Here is a 16,827-nt window from a genome sequence, read left to right on the forward strand (position 1 = left end):
GGACTGCAGATGTTGGACAGTCAGAGTCGAAAAGTGTAGCACTGGAAAAGCACAGCAGGTCTGGCAGCATCGGAGGAGCAGGAGAGTTGACGTTTTGGGCATTCCTGATGAAGGGCTTATGCCCGAAACGTCGACTCTGATGTTCCTCGGATGCTGCCTGACTGCTGTGTTTCTCCAGCACCATACTTTACAACTCCGTCATAATGATGGCCCAGCTGCTGGATCTAGTTTTTCATTTAAGTATTTAAGATGTTGGAAAAGGTTGCCTCCATGAGAACATAAGAATGAGGAGCAAGAGTAGGCCGCTCAGCCCCTTGAGCCTGATCCACCATTTATTACGATCATGACAGATCTCCTCTCAGCCTCAACTCCACTTTCCTCCCCATTCTCCATAACCCATTAACTCTTTACTGATTAGAAATCCTTCTATCCCTTCCCTGAATTTATCCAGTGTCCTGGCATCTACCACTCTCTGGAGAAATGAATTCCATAGATTCATGACCCTTTGAGGGAAGTAATTTCTCCTCATCTCGATCTTACCTGAAGCCATGAACTCTTATTCCAGATTGTTCCACAGAGAGAAATATCCTCTCTACATCTACTTTGCCAATCCATTTTTGCATTTAATAAATAAGATATAAATAGACTATAATATTAGATTCCTTACGGTGTAGAAACAGGCCCTTTGGCCCCACAAGTCCACACTGACCCTCTGAAGAGTAACCCACCCAGACCCATTTCCCTCTGACTAATGCACCTAACACTATGGGCAATTTAGCATGGCCAATTCACCTGACCTGCGCATCTTTGGACTGTGGGAGGAAGCCCACACAGATACAGGGAGAACGTGGAAACTCCACACAGAAAAGCCCCCAAGGCTGAAATCAAACCTGGGTCCTTGGTGCTATGAGGCAGCAGAGCTAACTATTCAGCCACCATGCCGCCTGTTCCTATGGCCTACTCTGGTATTCCTATATAAATATAGGAACAGGAGTAGGCCATTTAGCCTCTTAAACCTGATCTGCTATGCAATAGGTTTGTAGCTGATCTGACATTCCCCATTTTCCTGCCCTTTTCCCATAACCTTTGATTTCCTGAGTGGTTGAGAATCTAACTCTTCCCATTCCGCTGAACTTTTAGTGAATATAGGCCTCAATTGCTCAATCCCTCCCATCATCTAATTTAATACCACTTTTCTGCACTATTCCAATATTCCTTAATGTGTTTAATATCTAGAAATCTGTCAATCTCTGTCTTGACAGGACTGACCCTCCACAGTCACCTGGGGTCAAGAATTCCAAAGATATAAAAATTGATAATAGGAGCAATTGCAGGCCTTTCAGCCTGCTACCCCATTCAACATGATCATGGGTGATCATCCACCTCAGCATAGTGTTCATGCCTTCTCCCGGGACCTTTAGTTTCCTTCAGCCCAAAGAACGATGTCTTACTCCTTCTTGAAAACATTCAATGTGTTGGGCTCATCTGCCTTCTGTTAGAGACTAAAAAAACTGCCGATGCTGGATTCCAAGGTAGACAAGCAGGAGGCTGGAAGAACACAACAAGCCAGTCAGCATCAGGAGGTGGTGAAGTCAGTGTTTCAGGTACAACCCTTCAAGGAGGATTATACCCGAAACATTGATTTCTCCACCTCCTGAAGCTACTTAGCTTGCTGTGTTCTTCCAGCCTCTTGCTTGCCCACCACTTTCTGTGGCAGAGAATTCCATGGTCCTCCTTTGGTTAGCCTTGGGATGTTTTACAATATCGTCATTTGCCATATCAGTACAAGGTACTGCCACTGCTGGCTATCAGAGGGCTGATTCTGCCCTTCAAGGTCTATTCGGACAGCAGCATCCACAGGAAATCAAGGGGATCCTGTCACTAGCCAGTGCAGCATTTGTTACCTTCCCCAGCTCACTGTTCCATAAAGGTTGCTTGAAAAGCAGAATCTCAGTCAGGGAGCAATTTGTCAAGCACAGACTGGTGATCTCCATCTTTGTTGCAGGAAAGGGTGAACATGGGAAGCCTTACCCACTGACGGAGGAGGATCAGTCTGACTCAGCGTACAGGGAAAACGGTTTCAACATTTATGTGAGCAACAGCATTGCCCTGGACCGCTCACTGCCTGACATCCGACATCCAAAGTAAGTGCAATGAAGGAAACATCCGAGGGCATCCTAAAAGGGGAGGGTGATGAGTTTGAAGTCATGGTTTACGTTGGTACCAGTGATATGGGCAAAGTGAGAAATGAGGTCTTACATCAAGAATTCAGGGAGCTAAGCGGTAGATTAAAAGGCAGGACCTCAATGTTGTAATCTCAGGATTAGTCCCACTGCCACATAGTTTAGAAATAGGAAAATAGAAGAGATGAAGACATGGCTCACGAGTTGGTGCAAGAGGAAGGGTTTTAGATTCCTGGATCATTGGTACAGTTTTTGGGGAAGGTGGGGTGTGTACAAATAGGATGGTCTGCACCTAATCCACATTGGGATCAACATCCGTCGGGATAGGTTTGCTCATGCTGTTGAGAAGAGTTTGACCTAGTCCGGGAGGGGAGAGTGACACAGAATATCAATGACACCGAGGCACGTCATGCTACAGCAAAGAAAGCAGGTCAGAGATGGTTCAGCCATGTTCAGTGTCAGGAGAGTAAGGCGAGGCTGGCTGGTCTTTAATGAGAGGAGTATAATTGGTAAGATTGATGAGTTAAAGACGTGAATTGTGGAAGTGTGATATTGCTGCCATGACAGAAACAGGGTTGAGGGAAGGGCAGAACTGGCAACTCAGCATTCCAGGGCATCGGATCTTTAGGCCAGACAGAGGAGGGTATGAGAGGGGTGGGGGTGTAGCACTATTACTTAAGGAGTCAATTACTGCAATAAAGAGAGATGCTACCTTGGATGGACCCTCAAACAAAGCTTTGTGGATAGAACTTAGGAATGTTAAGGGGCAGCCACTTTACTGGGAGTGAACTATAGGCCCACAAAGAGTCAATAGGAGGTAGAGAAGCAAATATGTAGTTCATAGAGCTGTGTAAGAGTATTAATCATGTAATTATACCAGGGGAATTCAACTTTGCCAACATAAATTGGGAGGGTCATAGTGTTAAGGGTTTAGAAGGGAAGGATTTCTTGAAATGTATCCAGGGGAGTGTTTTGTATCAAGGTATAGAAGGCCCAACAAGCGACAGCACAGTGTGGGATCTGGTTCTGGGAAAAGAAGATGGACAAGTGTTCGAAGTGGCAGTGAAGGAACATGTAACCACATGATGATATGGTTCAAATTTGTTATGCTTAAGGAAAGATCTGGCCGCAAAAGATGGCTTGGGTTTGGGGGGGGGGCAGGTTTTGTTAATATAAAACAGAATCTGGCCGCAGTTGAATGGAAACAGCTCCTTGCAGGTAAGTCTACATCAGAGCAGTGGGGGACATTCAAAATGAGCTGGGGACAGTATTGGTCCAACATGTACCCTTCAGGGCAACAGTAAGTTCAGAGAACCCTGGACGTCAAGGATAATTCAGGACTGGATGAGGAAGAAGAGAAAAGCTGTGAGCAAGCTCAAAGGGAGAAATTCAGCTGCAGTTTGAGAGGAATACAGAAAGTGCAAGATGGAACTTAAGAAAGAAATTAGCAGAGCAAAAAGGGGGCATGAGAAAGGACTTGCAAATGAGATTAGGGAGAATCCTAAAGTAATCTAAAAATACATTAAAGGGAACAGGTTAACCAGGGAAAGAGTACAGCCCATTGTAGATCAAGGTGCAAACTGTGAAGCCACAGGGTAATGGAAGGGTTTAAATGGGAAAGGAAAATGTCAGAATGGAATTCAGGAAAAGGGACTGTGTGGAATTTGCACAGTTTGACATAGGAAATAGGGAACTATTGTCTGTCAGGCTTAAAAATGGACAAATCCCCTGGCCTGGATGAAATTGCATCCCAGGCTGCTGTGGGAGGGGAGGCAGGAAATTGCAGGGGCTCTGACACAAATCTTTAATTCCCCTCTGGCCACAGGGTAAGTGCCAGAGGGCTGGAGGATGGCTAATGTGGTTCCACCTTTTAAGGATGGTCAAGATGAAACCAGGAAATTACAGGCGGGTGACTCTCAATGTCAGCGGTCGGGAAACTCTTGGGGAAAAATTCTGAAGGAGAGAATTAATATTCACTTGGAAGGGCATGGGTTAATTAGTGGTAGTCAGCTTGGCTTTGTCAGAGGTAGGTCATGCCTAACACATTTGTTAGAATTTTTCAAAAGTGTGATCAAGTGTGTGGATGAGGGAAGTTCAGTTGATGTAGTTTATATGGAATTTATTAAAGCTTTTGACAAGGTGCCACATGGGAGACTGATTGAGAAGGTTAAAACACATAGAATTCAGTGAAACTTGGTGAGATGGATCAGCAACTAGCTTAGTAACAGGAAACAAAGTGGAAGGCTGTTCGAATGACTGGAGGCTGGTGTCCAGCAGTGTGCCCACAGGGATGAGTACTGAGATCTTCATTGTTTGATATATACTTAAATGATGTAGATGAAAATGTTAGGGAATGTGAAGCAAGTTTGCAAATGATACTAAGATTGGAAAGGTGATCAATAGTGAAGAAGGTGGTTGTAAGTTTCAGGAAGATACAGATGGGTTGGTCAAATGGGCAGACCAGTAGCAGATGGTATTCAACCCTGATAAGTGCAAGGTGATGCACTTTTGAAGAAGAAACAAGATATGGGAGCATTTAATAAATGGCAGGACACAGGGTAGCTCAGAGGAATAGAGGGATCTTGGAGTAATTATTCACAGATTCCTGAAGTCAGCAAAGCATATGAATAGGACAGTTAAGAGATAAATCGAACACTTGCTTTCATTTGTCATGGCATAGAGTATCAGGGCAAAGAGGTAATGTTGGAATTGTATGCAGTGCTGGTCAGGACACAACTGGAGTACTGTGTGCAGTTCCAGTCACCTCAGTACAGGAAGGATGTGATAGCATGAGAGGGGGTACAGACGAGGTTCACTAGGATGTTGCCTGGGATGAAGGCGAGACTAAATAGGCTTGGATTGCTTTGTTTTAGCAGCAAAGAGTGAGGTGGGGCATAAAATCATAGAATCTCCACAGGGCGAAAGAGACCATTAGGCCCATTGAGTCTGCACAAACCCTCCAGAGAGCAACTCACCCAGACCCTTTCCCCATAACCCTGAATTTGCCATGACTAGTTGCTGCACATCCTGGACACGGCAATTTAATGGAGCCAACTGCACATAGAGTCACAGAGTCATAGAACTGGACAGCTTGGAAACAGACCCTTCAATCCAACTTGTCCTTGCTGAGTAAATTAGTCTAATCCCATTTGCCATCATTTGGTCCAAATCCCTCGAAATCCTACCTATTCATATACCTATCCAGATGTCTTTTTAATGCTGTAATTGTACCAGCCATACTTCCTCTGGCAGCTTATTCCATACAAGTACCACCCTCTGCATGAAAAGGTTGCCCCTTTTAACTCTTTCCCCTCTCACCCTAAACCTATGCCCTTTAGTTTTGGATTCCACTTCCCTGGGAAAAAGACCTTGGTTATTCACCCTATCCATTCCCCTCATGATTGAATAAACCTCTATAAGGTCACCCCTCAGCTTCCAATGCTGCAGGGAAAACAGCCCCAGCCTGTTCAGCATTTCCCTATAGCTCAAATCCTCCAACCCTGACAACATCCTTGTAAATCTTTCCTGAACCCTTTCAATTTTCACAGCATGTATAAGATTATGGGGGGTGGTATGGACAGGGTGAATAGATGGCTGCCATTCTACCTGGTTGAGAGGTGAATCACAAGAGGGCATGATTTTTCGGGTAAGGGCAGAAGGTTCAGTGGGAATTTGGGAGAAAACCTTTTCACTCAGTGGGTGGTGTGAATCTGGAATCCACTGCCTGGGAAGATGGTAGAGGCTGGAATTCTTAGAATATTTAAAAAATATTTTGGAAGGCACTTCAAATATTATAACTTTTCAACAATATGGGACAATTGCAGGAAATTGGGATTAGTACACCTTTAATGGTAGTTTAGATGGGCCGAAGAGCTTTCTCTGCGCTGTATGACTCTATGAGGTGCTTCAATGGCCTGGATACTTACTGTGTAATTTCTAAAACAAAGAACAAAAGAACCTTACAGCGCAGGAACAGGCCTTTCTACCCTCCAAGCCAGCACTGATCCAAATCCTCTATTTGAACCTGTCGTCTATTTTCTAAGGATCTGTATCCCTCTGCTCCCTGCCCATTCATGTATCTGTCTAGATATATCTTAAATGATGCTATCGTTCCACTGGCAAAGCATTCTCGGCCCCCACCACCCTCTGTGTAAAGAACTTTCCACTTATATCTCCCCTAAATCTTTCCCCTCTCACTTTGAACTCATGATCCCTAGTAATTGAGTCCCCGACTCTCAGAAAAAGCTTCTTGCTATCCACCCTGTCGATACCTCTTATGATTTTGCAGACCTCACTCAGGTCCCCCCTCAACCTCTGTCTTTCGAATGAAAATAATCCGAATCTATTCAACTTCTCTTCATAGCTAGCACCCTCCATACCAGCAACATCCTGGAGAACCTCCTCTGCAAACTCTCCAAAGATCAGAACTTTACACAATGTTCCAAATGCAGCCGAACCAAAGTCCTATACAACTGTAACATGACCTGCCAACTCTTGTACTCAATACCCCATCCAATGAAGGAAAGTATGCCGTATGCCTTCTTGACCACTTTATTGACCTGCATTACCACCTTTAGGGAACAATGGACCTGATTACCCTAGATCTCTCTGTACATCAATTTTCCCCAGGACTTTTCCATTTACCGTATAGTTTGCTCTTGAATTGGAACTTCCAAAATGCATCACCTCGCATTTGCCTGGATTGACTTCCATTTGCCATTTAGAGTCATAGAGATGTACAGCATGGAAACAGACCCTTCGGTCCAACTCGTCCATGCCGACCAGCTATTCCAAACCAATCTAGACCCAACTGCCGGCACCCAGCCCATATCACTCCAAACTCTTCCTATTCATATACCCATCCAGATGCCTCTTAAATGCTACAATTGTACCAGCCTCCATCACTTCCTCTGGCAGCTCATTCCATTCCACCCTCTGCATGAAAGAATTGCCCCTTAGGTCTCTTTTATATCTTTCCCTCTCACCCTAAACCTATGCCCTCAAGTTCTCGACTCCCCTAACCCAGGGAAAAGACTTATCTATTTATCCTATCTATGCCCCTCATGATTTTATAAACCTCTATAAGTCACCCCTCAGCCTCTGATGCTGCAGGGAAAACAGCCCCAGCCTGTTCAGCCTCTCCCTATAGCTCAAATCCTCCAACCCTGGCAACATCCTCGTAAATCTTTTCTGAACCCTTTCAAGTTTCACAAGATCCTTCCGATAGGAAGGAGACCAGATTTGCATGCAATATTCCAAAAGTTCTCTGTCCATCTCTCCAATCTATCCATATTCTGCTATATTCTCTGACAGTTCCCTTCACTGTCTGCTATTCCATCAATCTTGGTGTCATCTGCAAACCTGCGAATCAGGCAACTCCAAATCATTTATATATATATCACAAACAACAGTGGTCCCAGCACGGTGCCCTGTGGAACACCACTGGTTATAGGCCTCCATTTTGAGAAACTCCCTTCCACTACTACTCTTTATCTCCTGCTGCCCAGCCGTTCTCTCTCCATCTAGCTAGTACACCCTGGACCACATGCCACTTCACCTTCTCCATCGGCCAACCATGGGGAACCTTATCAAACGCCTGACTAAAGTCCATGTATATGTCATCTACAGCCCTTCCCCCATCAATCACCTTTGTCACCTCCTCAAATAATTCTATTAGATTTGTAAGACATAACGTTCCCCACACAAACCATGCTGCCCATTACTGAAAAACCCATTTTCTTCCAAATGGAAAGAGATGTTATCCCTCAGTATCTTCTCCAGTAGCTTCCCTACCACTGACATGAGGCTCACTGATCTGTAATTACCTGGACTAAGTGAGGACTGCAGATGCTGGAGATCAGAGCTGAAAATGTGTTGCTGGAAAAGCACAGCAGGTCAGGCAGCATCCAAGGAGCAGGAGAATCGATGTTTCGGGCATAAGCTCTTCTTCAGGAATGAGGAAAGTGTGTCCAGCAGGATGAGATAAAAGGTAGGGAGGAGGGACTTGGGGGAGGGGCGTTGGGAATGCGATAGGTGGAAGGAGGTCAACGTGAGGGTGATAGGCCGGAGTGGGGTGGGGGCAGAGAGGTCAGGAAGAAGATTGCAGGTTAGGAAGGCGGTGCTGAGTTCGAGGGATTTGACTGAGACAAGGTGGGTGGAGGGGAAATGAGGAAACTGGAGAAATCTGAGTTCATCCCCTGAGGTTGGAGGGTTCCTAGGCGGAAGATGAGGTGCTCCTCCTCCAACCGTCGTGTTGCATCCGTCTGGCGATGGAGGAGTCCAAGGACCTGCATGTCCTTGGTGGAGTGGGAGGGGGAGTTGAAGTGTTGAGCCACGGGGTGGTTGGATTGGTTGGTCCGGGTGTCCCAGAGGTGTTCTCTGAAACGTTCTGCAAGTAGGTGGCCTGTCTCCCCAATATAGAGGAGGCCACATCGGGTGCAGCGGATGCAATAAATGATGTGTGTGGAGGTGCAGGTGAATTTGTGGTGGACATGGAAGGAGCCCTTGGGGCCTTGGAGGGAAGTAAGGGGGGAGGTGTGGGCGCAAGTTTTGCATTACTTGCGGTTGCAGGGGAAGGTGCCGGGAGTGGAGGTTGGGTTGGTGGGGGTGTGGACCTGACGAGGGAGTCACGGAAGGAGTGGTCTTTTCAGAACGCTGATAGGGGAGGGGAGGGAAATATATCCCTGGTGGCGGGGTCCGTTTGGAGGTGGCGGAAATGACGGTGGATGATACGCTGTATATGGAGGTTGGTGAGGTGGTAGTTGAGGATCAGTGGGGTTTTGTCCTGGTGGCACTTGGAGGGGCGGGGCTCAAGGGCGGAGGAGCGGGAAGTGGAGGAAATGCGGTGGAGGGCATCGTCGATCACGTCTGGGGGAAATTGCGGTCTTTGAAGAAGGAGGCCATCTGGGTTGTTCGGTATTGGAATTGGTCCTCCTGGGAGCAGATGCAGCGGAGACGAAGGAATTGGGAATATGGGATGGCATTTTTACAGGGGGTAGGGTGGGAGGATTTGTAGTCTAGGTAGCTGTGGGAATCGGTCAGTTTATAGTAAATGTCTGTGTTGATTCGGTCGTCTGAGATAGAAATGGAAAGGTCTAGGAAGGGGAGGGAGGAGTCTGAGACAGTCCAGGTAAATTTGAGGTCGGAGTAGAAGGTGTTGGTAAAGGGGATGAACTGTTCAACCTCCTCGTGGGAGCATGAGGCAGCGCCGATACAGTCATCGATGTAGCGGAGGAAAAGGTGGGGGCTGGTGCCAGGGTAGCTGCGGAAGATGGACTGTTCCACATATCCTAAGAGACAGGCATAGCTGGGGCCCATGCAGGTGCCCATGGCTACTCCTTTGGTTTGGAGGAAGTGGGAGGATTGGAAAGAGAAGTTGTTCAGGGTGAGGACCAGTTCAGTCAGTTGAAGGAGGGTGTCAGTGGAAGGGTACTGGTTGGGTCGGTGGGAAAGGAAGAAGCGGAGGGATTTGAGTCCTTCATGATGGGGGATGGAGGTGTACAGGGACTGGATGTCCATGGTGAAGAGAAGGTGTTGGGGACCGGGGAAGCGAAAATCATGGAGGAGGTGGAGGGCGTGGGTGGTGTCCCGAACGTAGGTGGCGAGTTCTTGGACTAAGGGGGACAGGACCGTGTGGAGGTATGCAGCGATGAGTTCGGTAGGGCAGGAGCAGGCTAAGACAATGGGTCGACCGGGACAGTTAGGTTTGTGGATTCTGGGCAGGAGGTAGAAACGGGCGGTGCGGGGTTGTGGGACTATGAGGTTAGAGGCGGTGGATGGGAGATCCCCTGAGGTGATGAGGTTATGGATGGTCTGGGAGATGATGGCTTGGTGGTGGGAGGTGGGGTCATGGTCAAGGGGGCAGTAGGAGGAGGTGTCCGCAAGCTGGCATTTAGCCTCAGCGGTGTAAAGGTCGGTGCGCCAAACTACTACCGCGCCTCCCTTGTCTGCCGGTTTGATAGTGAGGTTGGGGTTGGAACGGAGGGAGTGGAGGGCTGCACAACTGCCGCCGCAGACCATGACGTCACTTCCGCCCCCACCGACCTCGCAGCATCTGCAATCGCTGCCTAGACAATCGCCTCCACGATCGCCAGGAAGACCATCGCCAACAGATTCGCGGCCTCCACGGCTATCGGGAATAACACTGTTTCTGTCATTGCCACAGCCGCTTCCGCCCCCTGGGTTGCCGTCGCCGCAGCCTCTTCCACCCCCAGTGACATCACTAACCGGCAGACAAGGGAGGCGCGGTAGTATTTTGGCGCACCGACCTTTACACCGCTGAGGCTAAATGCCAGCTTGCGGACACCTCCTCCTACTGCCCCCTTGACCATGACCCCACCTCCCACCACCAAGCCATCATCTCCCAGACCATCCATAACCTCATCACCTCAGGGGATCTCCCATCCACTGCCTCCAACCTCATAGTCCCACAACTCCGCACCGCCCGTTTCTACTTCCTGCCCAAAATCCACAAACCTGACTGCCCTGGCTGACCCATTGTCTCAGCCTGCTCCTGCCCCACCGAACTCATCTCTGCATACCTCAACACAGTCCTGTCCCCCTTAGTCCAAGAACTCCCCACCTACAGTCGGGACACCACCCACGCCCTCCACCTCCTCCATGATTTTCGCTTCCCCGGTCCCCAACGCCTTATCTTCACCATGGACATCCAGTCCCTGTACACCTCCATCCCCCATCACGAAGGACTCAAAGCCCTCCGCTTCTTCCTTTCCCACCGTACCAACCAGTACCCTTCCACTGACACCCTCCTTCGACTGACTGAACTGATCCTCACCCTGAACAACTTCTCTTTTCAATCCTCCCACTTCCTCCAAACTAAAGGAGTAGCCATGGGCACCCACATGGGCCCCAGCTATGCCTGCCTCTTCGTAGGATATGTGGAACAGTCCATCTTCCGCAGCTACACTGGCACCACCTTTTCCTCCGCTACATCGATGACTGTATCGGCGCTGCCTCATGCTCCCACGAGGAGGTTGAACAGTTCATCCCCTTTACCAACACCTTCCACCCGACCTCAAATTCACCTGGACCGTCTCAGACTCCTCCCTCCCCTTCCTGGACCTTTCCATTTCTATCTCCGGCGACCGAATCAACACAGACATTTACTATAAACTGACCGACTCCCACAGCTACCTAGACTGCACCTCCTCCCACCCTGCCCCTTGTAAAAATGCCATCCCATATTCCCAATTCCTTCATCTCTGCTGCATCTGCTCCCAGGAGGACCAGTTCCAATACCGTACAACCCAGATGGCCTCCTTCTTCAAAGACCGCAATTTCCCCCCAGACGTGATCAACGATGCTCTCCACCGCATCTCCTCCACTTCCCACTCCTCCGCCCTTGAGCCCCGCCCCTCCAAGTGCCACCAGGACAGAACCCCACTGATCCTCACCTACCACCTCACCAACCTCCATATACAGCGTATCATCCGCTGTCATTTCCGCCACCTCCAAACGGACCCCGCCACCAGGGATATATTTCCCTCCCCTCCCCTATCAGCGTTCTGAAAAGACCACTCCCTCTGCGACTCCCTCGTCAGGTCCACACTCCCCACCAACCCAATCTCCACTCCCAGCACATTCCCCTGCAACTGCAAGAAATGCAAAACTTGCGCCTACACCTCCCCCCTCACTTCCCTCCAAGGCCCCAAGGGATCCTTCCATATCCGCCACAAATTCACCTGCACCTCCACACACATCATTTATTGCATTCGCTGCATCCGATGTGGCCTCCTCTATATTGGGGAGACAGGCCGCCTACTTGCGGAACATTTCAGAGAACACCTCTGGGACACCCGGACCAACCAACCCAACCACCCCGTGGCTCAACACTTCTAACTCCCTCTCCCACTCCACCAAGGACATGCAGGTCCTTGGACTCATCCATCGCCAGACGGATGCAACACGACGGTTGGAGGAGGAGCACCTCATCTTCCGCTTAGGAACCCTCCAACCACAAGGGATGAACTCAGATTTCTCCAGTTTCCTCATTTCCCCTCCCCTTACCTTGTCTCAGTCAAATCCCTCGAACTCAGCACCGCCTTCCTAACCTGCAATCTTCTTCCTGACCTCTCCGCCCCCACCCCATTCCGGCCTATCACCCTCACCTTGACCTCCTTCCACCTATCGCATTTCCAATGCCCCTCCCCCAAGTCCCTCCTCCCTACCTTTTATCTTAGCCTGCTGGACACACTTTCCTCATTCCTGAAGAAGGGCTTATGCCCGAAACGTCGATTCCCCTGCTCCTTGGATGCTACCTGACCTGCTGCGCTTTTCCAGCAACACATTTTCTGCAATTACCTGGAGTATCCCTGCTACCCTTCTTATACAAGGAGACACCATGAGCAATTCTCCAGTCCTTCGGGACTTCATCCATGTTCAAAGACACTGCAAAGATATCTGTTAAAGCCCCAATAATTTCCTCTTTCACTTCTCTCCTTAACTTGGTATAGATCCCATCTCGACCTGGGGACTTGTCTACCTTAATGCCTTTTAGAATACCCAAAACATCCTCCCTCCATTCCAAACTTGACCTAGAGTGCTCAAAGATCTATCTGTAACCTCAACATCCATCATGTCCCTCTCCTCAGTGAATGCTATACAAAGTACTCATTAAGAATCTCACCCATTTTTCCTGACTCCATGCATAACTTCCCTCCTTTGTCCTTGAGCCGGCCAACCCTTTCTCTAGTTACCCTCTTGCTCCTTACATATGGAAAAAAGGCTGTGGGATTTTCCTGTTTACTAAAGTATCTCATGACCGCTTTTAGCCCTCTTAATTCCTTCTTTCAGATTGGTCATACATTCCCAATATTCTTCCAAAGCTTTGTCTGTCTTCAGTTGCCTAGACCTTATGCACGCATCCTTTTTCCTCTTAGCCAGTCTCACAATTTCACCTGTCATCCATGGTTCCCTAACCTTGCCATTTTGATCCCTTATTTTCACAGGAACATGCCTCTCCAGAACTCTAAGCAACCTCTCTTTAAAAGCCTCCCACATATTGAATGTGGATTTCCCTCCAAACAGCTGCTCCCAATCTACATTCCCCAGCTCCTGCCAAATTTTGATACAATTGGCCTTCCCCCAAATTAACACTCTTCCTTTAGGACTATTCTCGTCATTGTCCATGAGTATTCTAAAACTTATGGAATTGTGATCACTATTCCCAAAGTAATCCCCAACTGGAAACATCGACCACCTGGTCGGGCTCATTCCCCAACACCAGGTCCAGTATGGCCCCCTCCCGAGTTGACGAAATACATACTGCTCGAGAAAACCCTTCTGGATGCTCCTTAAGAATTCTGCTCTGTCTAGACCTTTAATATGAAGTAACTCCCAGTCAATATTGGTAAAATTAAAATCTCCTCTTACCACTATCTGGTGGCTCCTACATCTTTCCATAATCTGTACATTTTTGCACCTCTATCTCATGTTGGCTGTTGGGAGGCCTGTAGTACAGCCCTAACATTGTTACTGCACCCTTCCTATTTCTGAGCTCTGCTCGTATTGCCTCACTGCTTGAGTCTTCCATCATGCCCTCCTTCAGCATAGCTGTGATATCTTCTCTGACCTGTAATGCAACTCCTCAGCCCCTTTTACCTTCCACTCTATCATTCCTACTCTGACTAGCGCGTGGCACTGGTCATACTTTTTAACTTGGCTCCTAACTCCCTAAATTCTGCTTGTAGGACCTCATCCCTTTTTTTTATCTTTATTGTTTGTGCCTATATGCGCCATGACAACTGGCTGTTCACCCTACCCCTTGAGAATGTTCTGCAGCCGATTTGAGACATCCCTGACTCGTGCACCTGGGAGGCAACATACCATTCAGGAGACTTGTTTTCGACCACAGAACCACCTATCTGCTTCCATTACAATTGAATCCCCTACAACTATAGTCCTTCCACTCTTTTTCTTGCCCTTCTGTACAGCAGAGCCAGCCGCAGTGCCATGCACCTGGCTACTGCTACCTTCCCCTGGTGAGCCAGTCCCCCCAGATGTATCCACAATGGGAAACCTGTTTTGGAGGGAAATGGCCGCAGGGGACACCTGCACTGCCTTTCTGCTCTTTCTCTGCCTTTTGGTCACCCATTGCCTTTCTCCCTTGGCAATCTTAATCTGCGGTGTGACCATTTCACTAAACGTGCTATCCAAAACCCCCTCAGCATCGCGTACGCTCCAAAGTGAGTCCTCCGCAGCTCCAGAGCTGTCATGCAGTCTAACCAGCTGCAACTGGTCACACTTCCTGCATGTGAAGGAGTCAGGGACATCAGCTGTGTCTCTGAGCTCCCACATGGAGCAAGAGGAGCATAACACAGGTCTGAGATCTCCTGCTATTTTAAGCTTAAATTTAACTTCAGTCTTACCTGAGGTAAACTATAAAGCATTCCTTTCCAATATCATTCAGAATACAAAAGGCAAAGAAATTGCAGGAGTCACCTCAGTTGATTTCTAAGTCAAATTTGATGGGCAGTGTGCTACCAGCAAGCCAGGAACATTTCAGATGTACCTCTTTCTCTCCAGAGAGCTGAATTTGAGATTCAAGAACTAATCAGATTCCTTGAGCTTAACCTTGGGTGTACTTGGCCAAGTGTGAGTTGCAATGTGTTCTGTGGAGTGATCCTTGTCCTGACGTCCAGTCAGTTTTCTTGCCCAATCTTACCAATCTCACCTCATAAATTACCTACCCCGCTCCTATGGCCTTCCACATGTCGGATTATGTTAGTGTGCACTATCTCTGGAGGAACTCTGCACTCAGCAGATATTCTGGAATTCACCAGCATCCCTGGTGTGGGCTCCATCTTAAAAGGCTCATTGAAAGCATGGCAAAGCACTGCCAGTCCATGGCTGCCCTGTACAGCTGCCCACAGTTGCCCCAGACATGGCAGGCAGGTCGGGGGTGGGGTCAGTGTCTCCCTTTGTGGGCACAGTCCTGGATCTCCTGCAGGATGGGGTGGTACACAGGCAGGACGTCCTCCCCCTCCCAGTGCAGATAGCAGAGCCCACAAAGCTAGAATATGCCAGCCTGGTCCGAAGGTGCCACCCAAGTTGACTCAGTCTCAGAGTTGTCTGGAGGAATGCCCATCATTGTTGGGAAGAGGTCAATCTCCTTCTGTCTACCATCAGTGGAAGTGCCACCATTTTCTCACTGATACCTCACACTCACTGAGGTGCACCTACCTCCCATTAAGCATCATGCTTTGCAACAGTCACCAATGCCTGCAACATTCTTCCCCACTCAGCCCAACCGACCAGAAGCCCTAACTCCGCTAACCCTACATACCCTCTGAGCTGCCTGTTCACTCACCTCCACAGAGGTGATTTACCAAGATGAAACAGGAGATTTACCAGGATGTTCCCTGGGCTGGACGGTTTCAGTTATGAAGATAGATTGGAAAGACTGGGATTATTTTTCTTAGAGCAAAGGAGATTGAGGGGGGACATGATTGAGATGCATAAATTTATGAGAGGTATAGACAGGTAGGAAGAAACTTTCTCCCTTGGTAGAGATATCAATGACCACAGGGCACAGATTTAAGGTCAGGGACTGAAGGTTCAGATGGGATGCAAAAAAAAACCTTTTTCACCCAGAGCGTGATGGGAACCTGGAACTCTTGCCTGTCAGGGCAGTAGAGACATAACAGTTAAGAAGTACTTAGATGTGCACTTGCAATGTCAAGGCACACAAAACTATGGGCAAAGTCATAGACCCCCCTCCAGCACGGAGACAGACCGTTTGGCCCATACTGATCCATGCCAACCAAACTGTCCATCCACGCTAACCCCATTTTCCTGCACTTAGCAAATGGGCTGAAAAGAAAGGTTTAGAATATTTAAGAGTTGTTTCTCACCTGCACAGACTCAATGAGCTAAAAGGCATTTGTTCTGTGCTGTAGATCCCTATGGATCTGTGACTTTGACTCTCTCTCTCATTCTGGGAAAAAAACAACAAACATCTACATTGATATTCTAGGGCATGTCGATAAAAACAAGGAGGTGGTGTTGGGTGTTTTGAGATGACAGAACCCCAGGAATTGATGGGATTTATCCCAGAAAATTGAGGGAGGTGAAGGAGGAAATTACTCGGGGGTTTTGTACGAAACCTTTGTATCCTGTTTCGTCACAGGAGAGGCTGCAGAGGACTGGAGAATAGCCAGTGTTGTCCCTTTGTTTAAGAAGGGCAGCAGGGATAATCTGGGAAATTACAGGCTGGTGAGTCTGACATCAGTGGTGGGAAAATTATTGGGGAAAATTCTTAGGAACCGGATTTACTCACATTTGGAACATTTTTGGACTTATTCGCAACAGGCGGCGTAGATTGGTGCAAGGGAGGTCGTTTCTCACAAACTTGATGGAGATTTTTGAGGAATTGACAAAAATGACTGATGGGGGCAGGGCCGTGGATGATGTCTATGTGGACTTCAGCAAGGCCTTCGGCAAGGCTGATTCAGAAAGTGAAGTCACGTGCGATCTGTGGTGAGTTACTAAGATGGATACAGAGCTGGTCTGGTCATAGAAGATGGAGAGTAGCAGTGGAAGGGTGTTTTTCTGACTGGAGGTCTGTGATTAGTCATGTTCTGCAGGGATCAGTGCTGGGAACCCACATCCCCTCCCACCTGCCTGT

The 16,827-nt window shown here is 48.2% G+C and overlaps 1 protein-coding gene across 6 annotated transcripts in view; it reads left to right on the top strand.

The window, feature by feature from the left end:
- Window positions 1-16,827, top strand: part of galntl6 (polypeptide N-acetylgalactosaminyltransferase like 6) — a 1,318,845-nt gene that overhangs the window by 515,514 nt on the left and 786,504 nt on the right. For all 6 annotated transcript variants that reach the window (XM_072591724.1, XM_072591725.1, XM_072591722.1 and 3 more), the window contains exon 4: window positions 2,006-2,144. In XM_072591724.1, the coding sequence (XP_072447825.1) occupies window positions 2,006-2,144 (139 nt within the window). The remainder of the gene's footprint in view (window positions 1-2,005; window positions 2,145-16,827) is intronic.

Source organism: Chiloscyllium punctatum, chromosome 2 (assembly GCF_047496795.1).
Source record: "Chiloscyllium punctatum isolate Juve2018m chromosome 2, sChiPun1.3, whole genome shotgun sequence".
Lineage (NCBI taxonomy): Eukaryota > Metazoa > Chordata > Chondrichthyes > Orectolobiformes > Hemiscylliidae > Chiloscyllium > Chiloscyllium punctatum.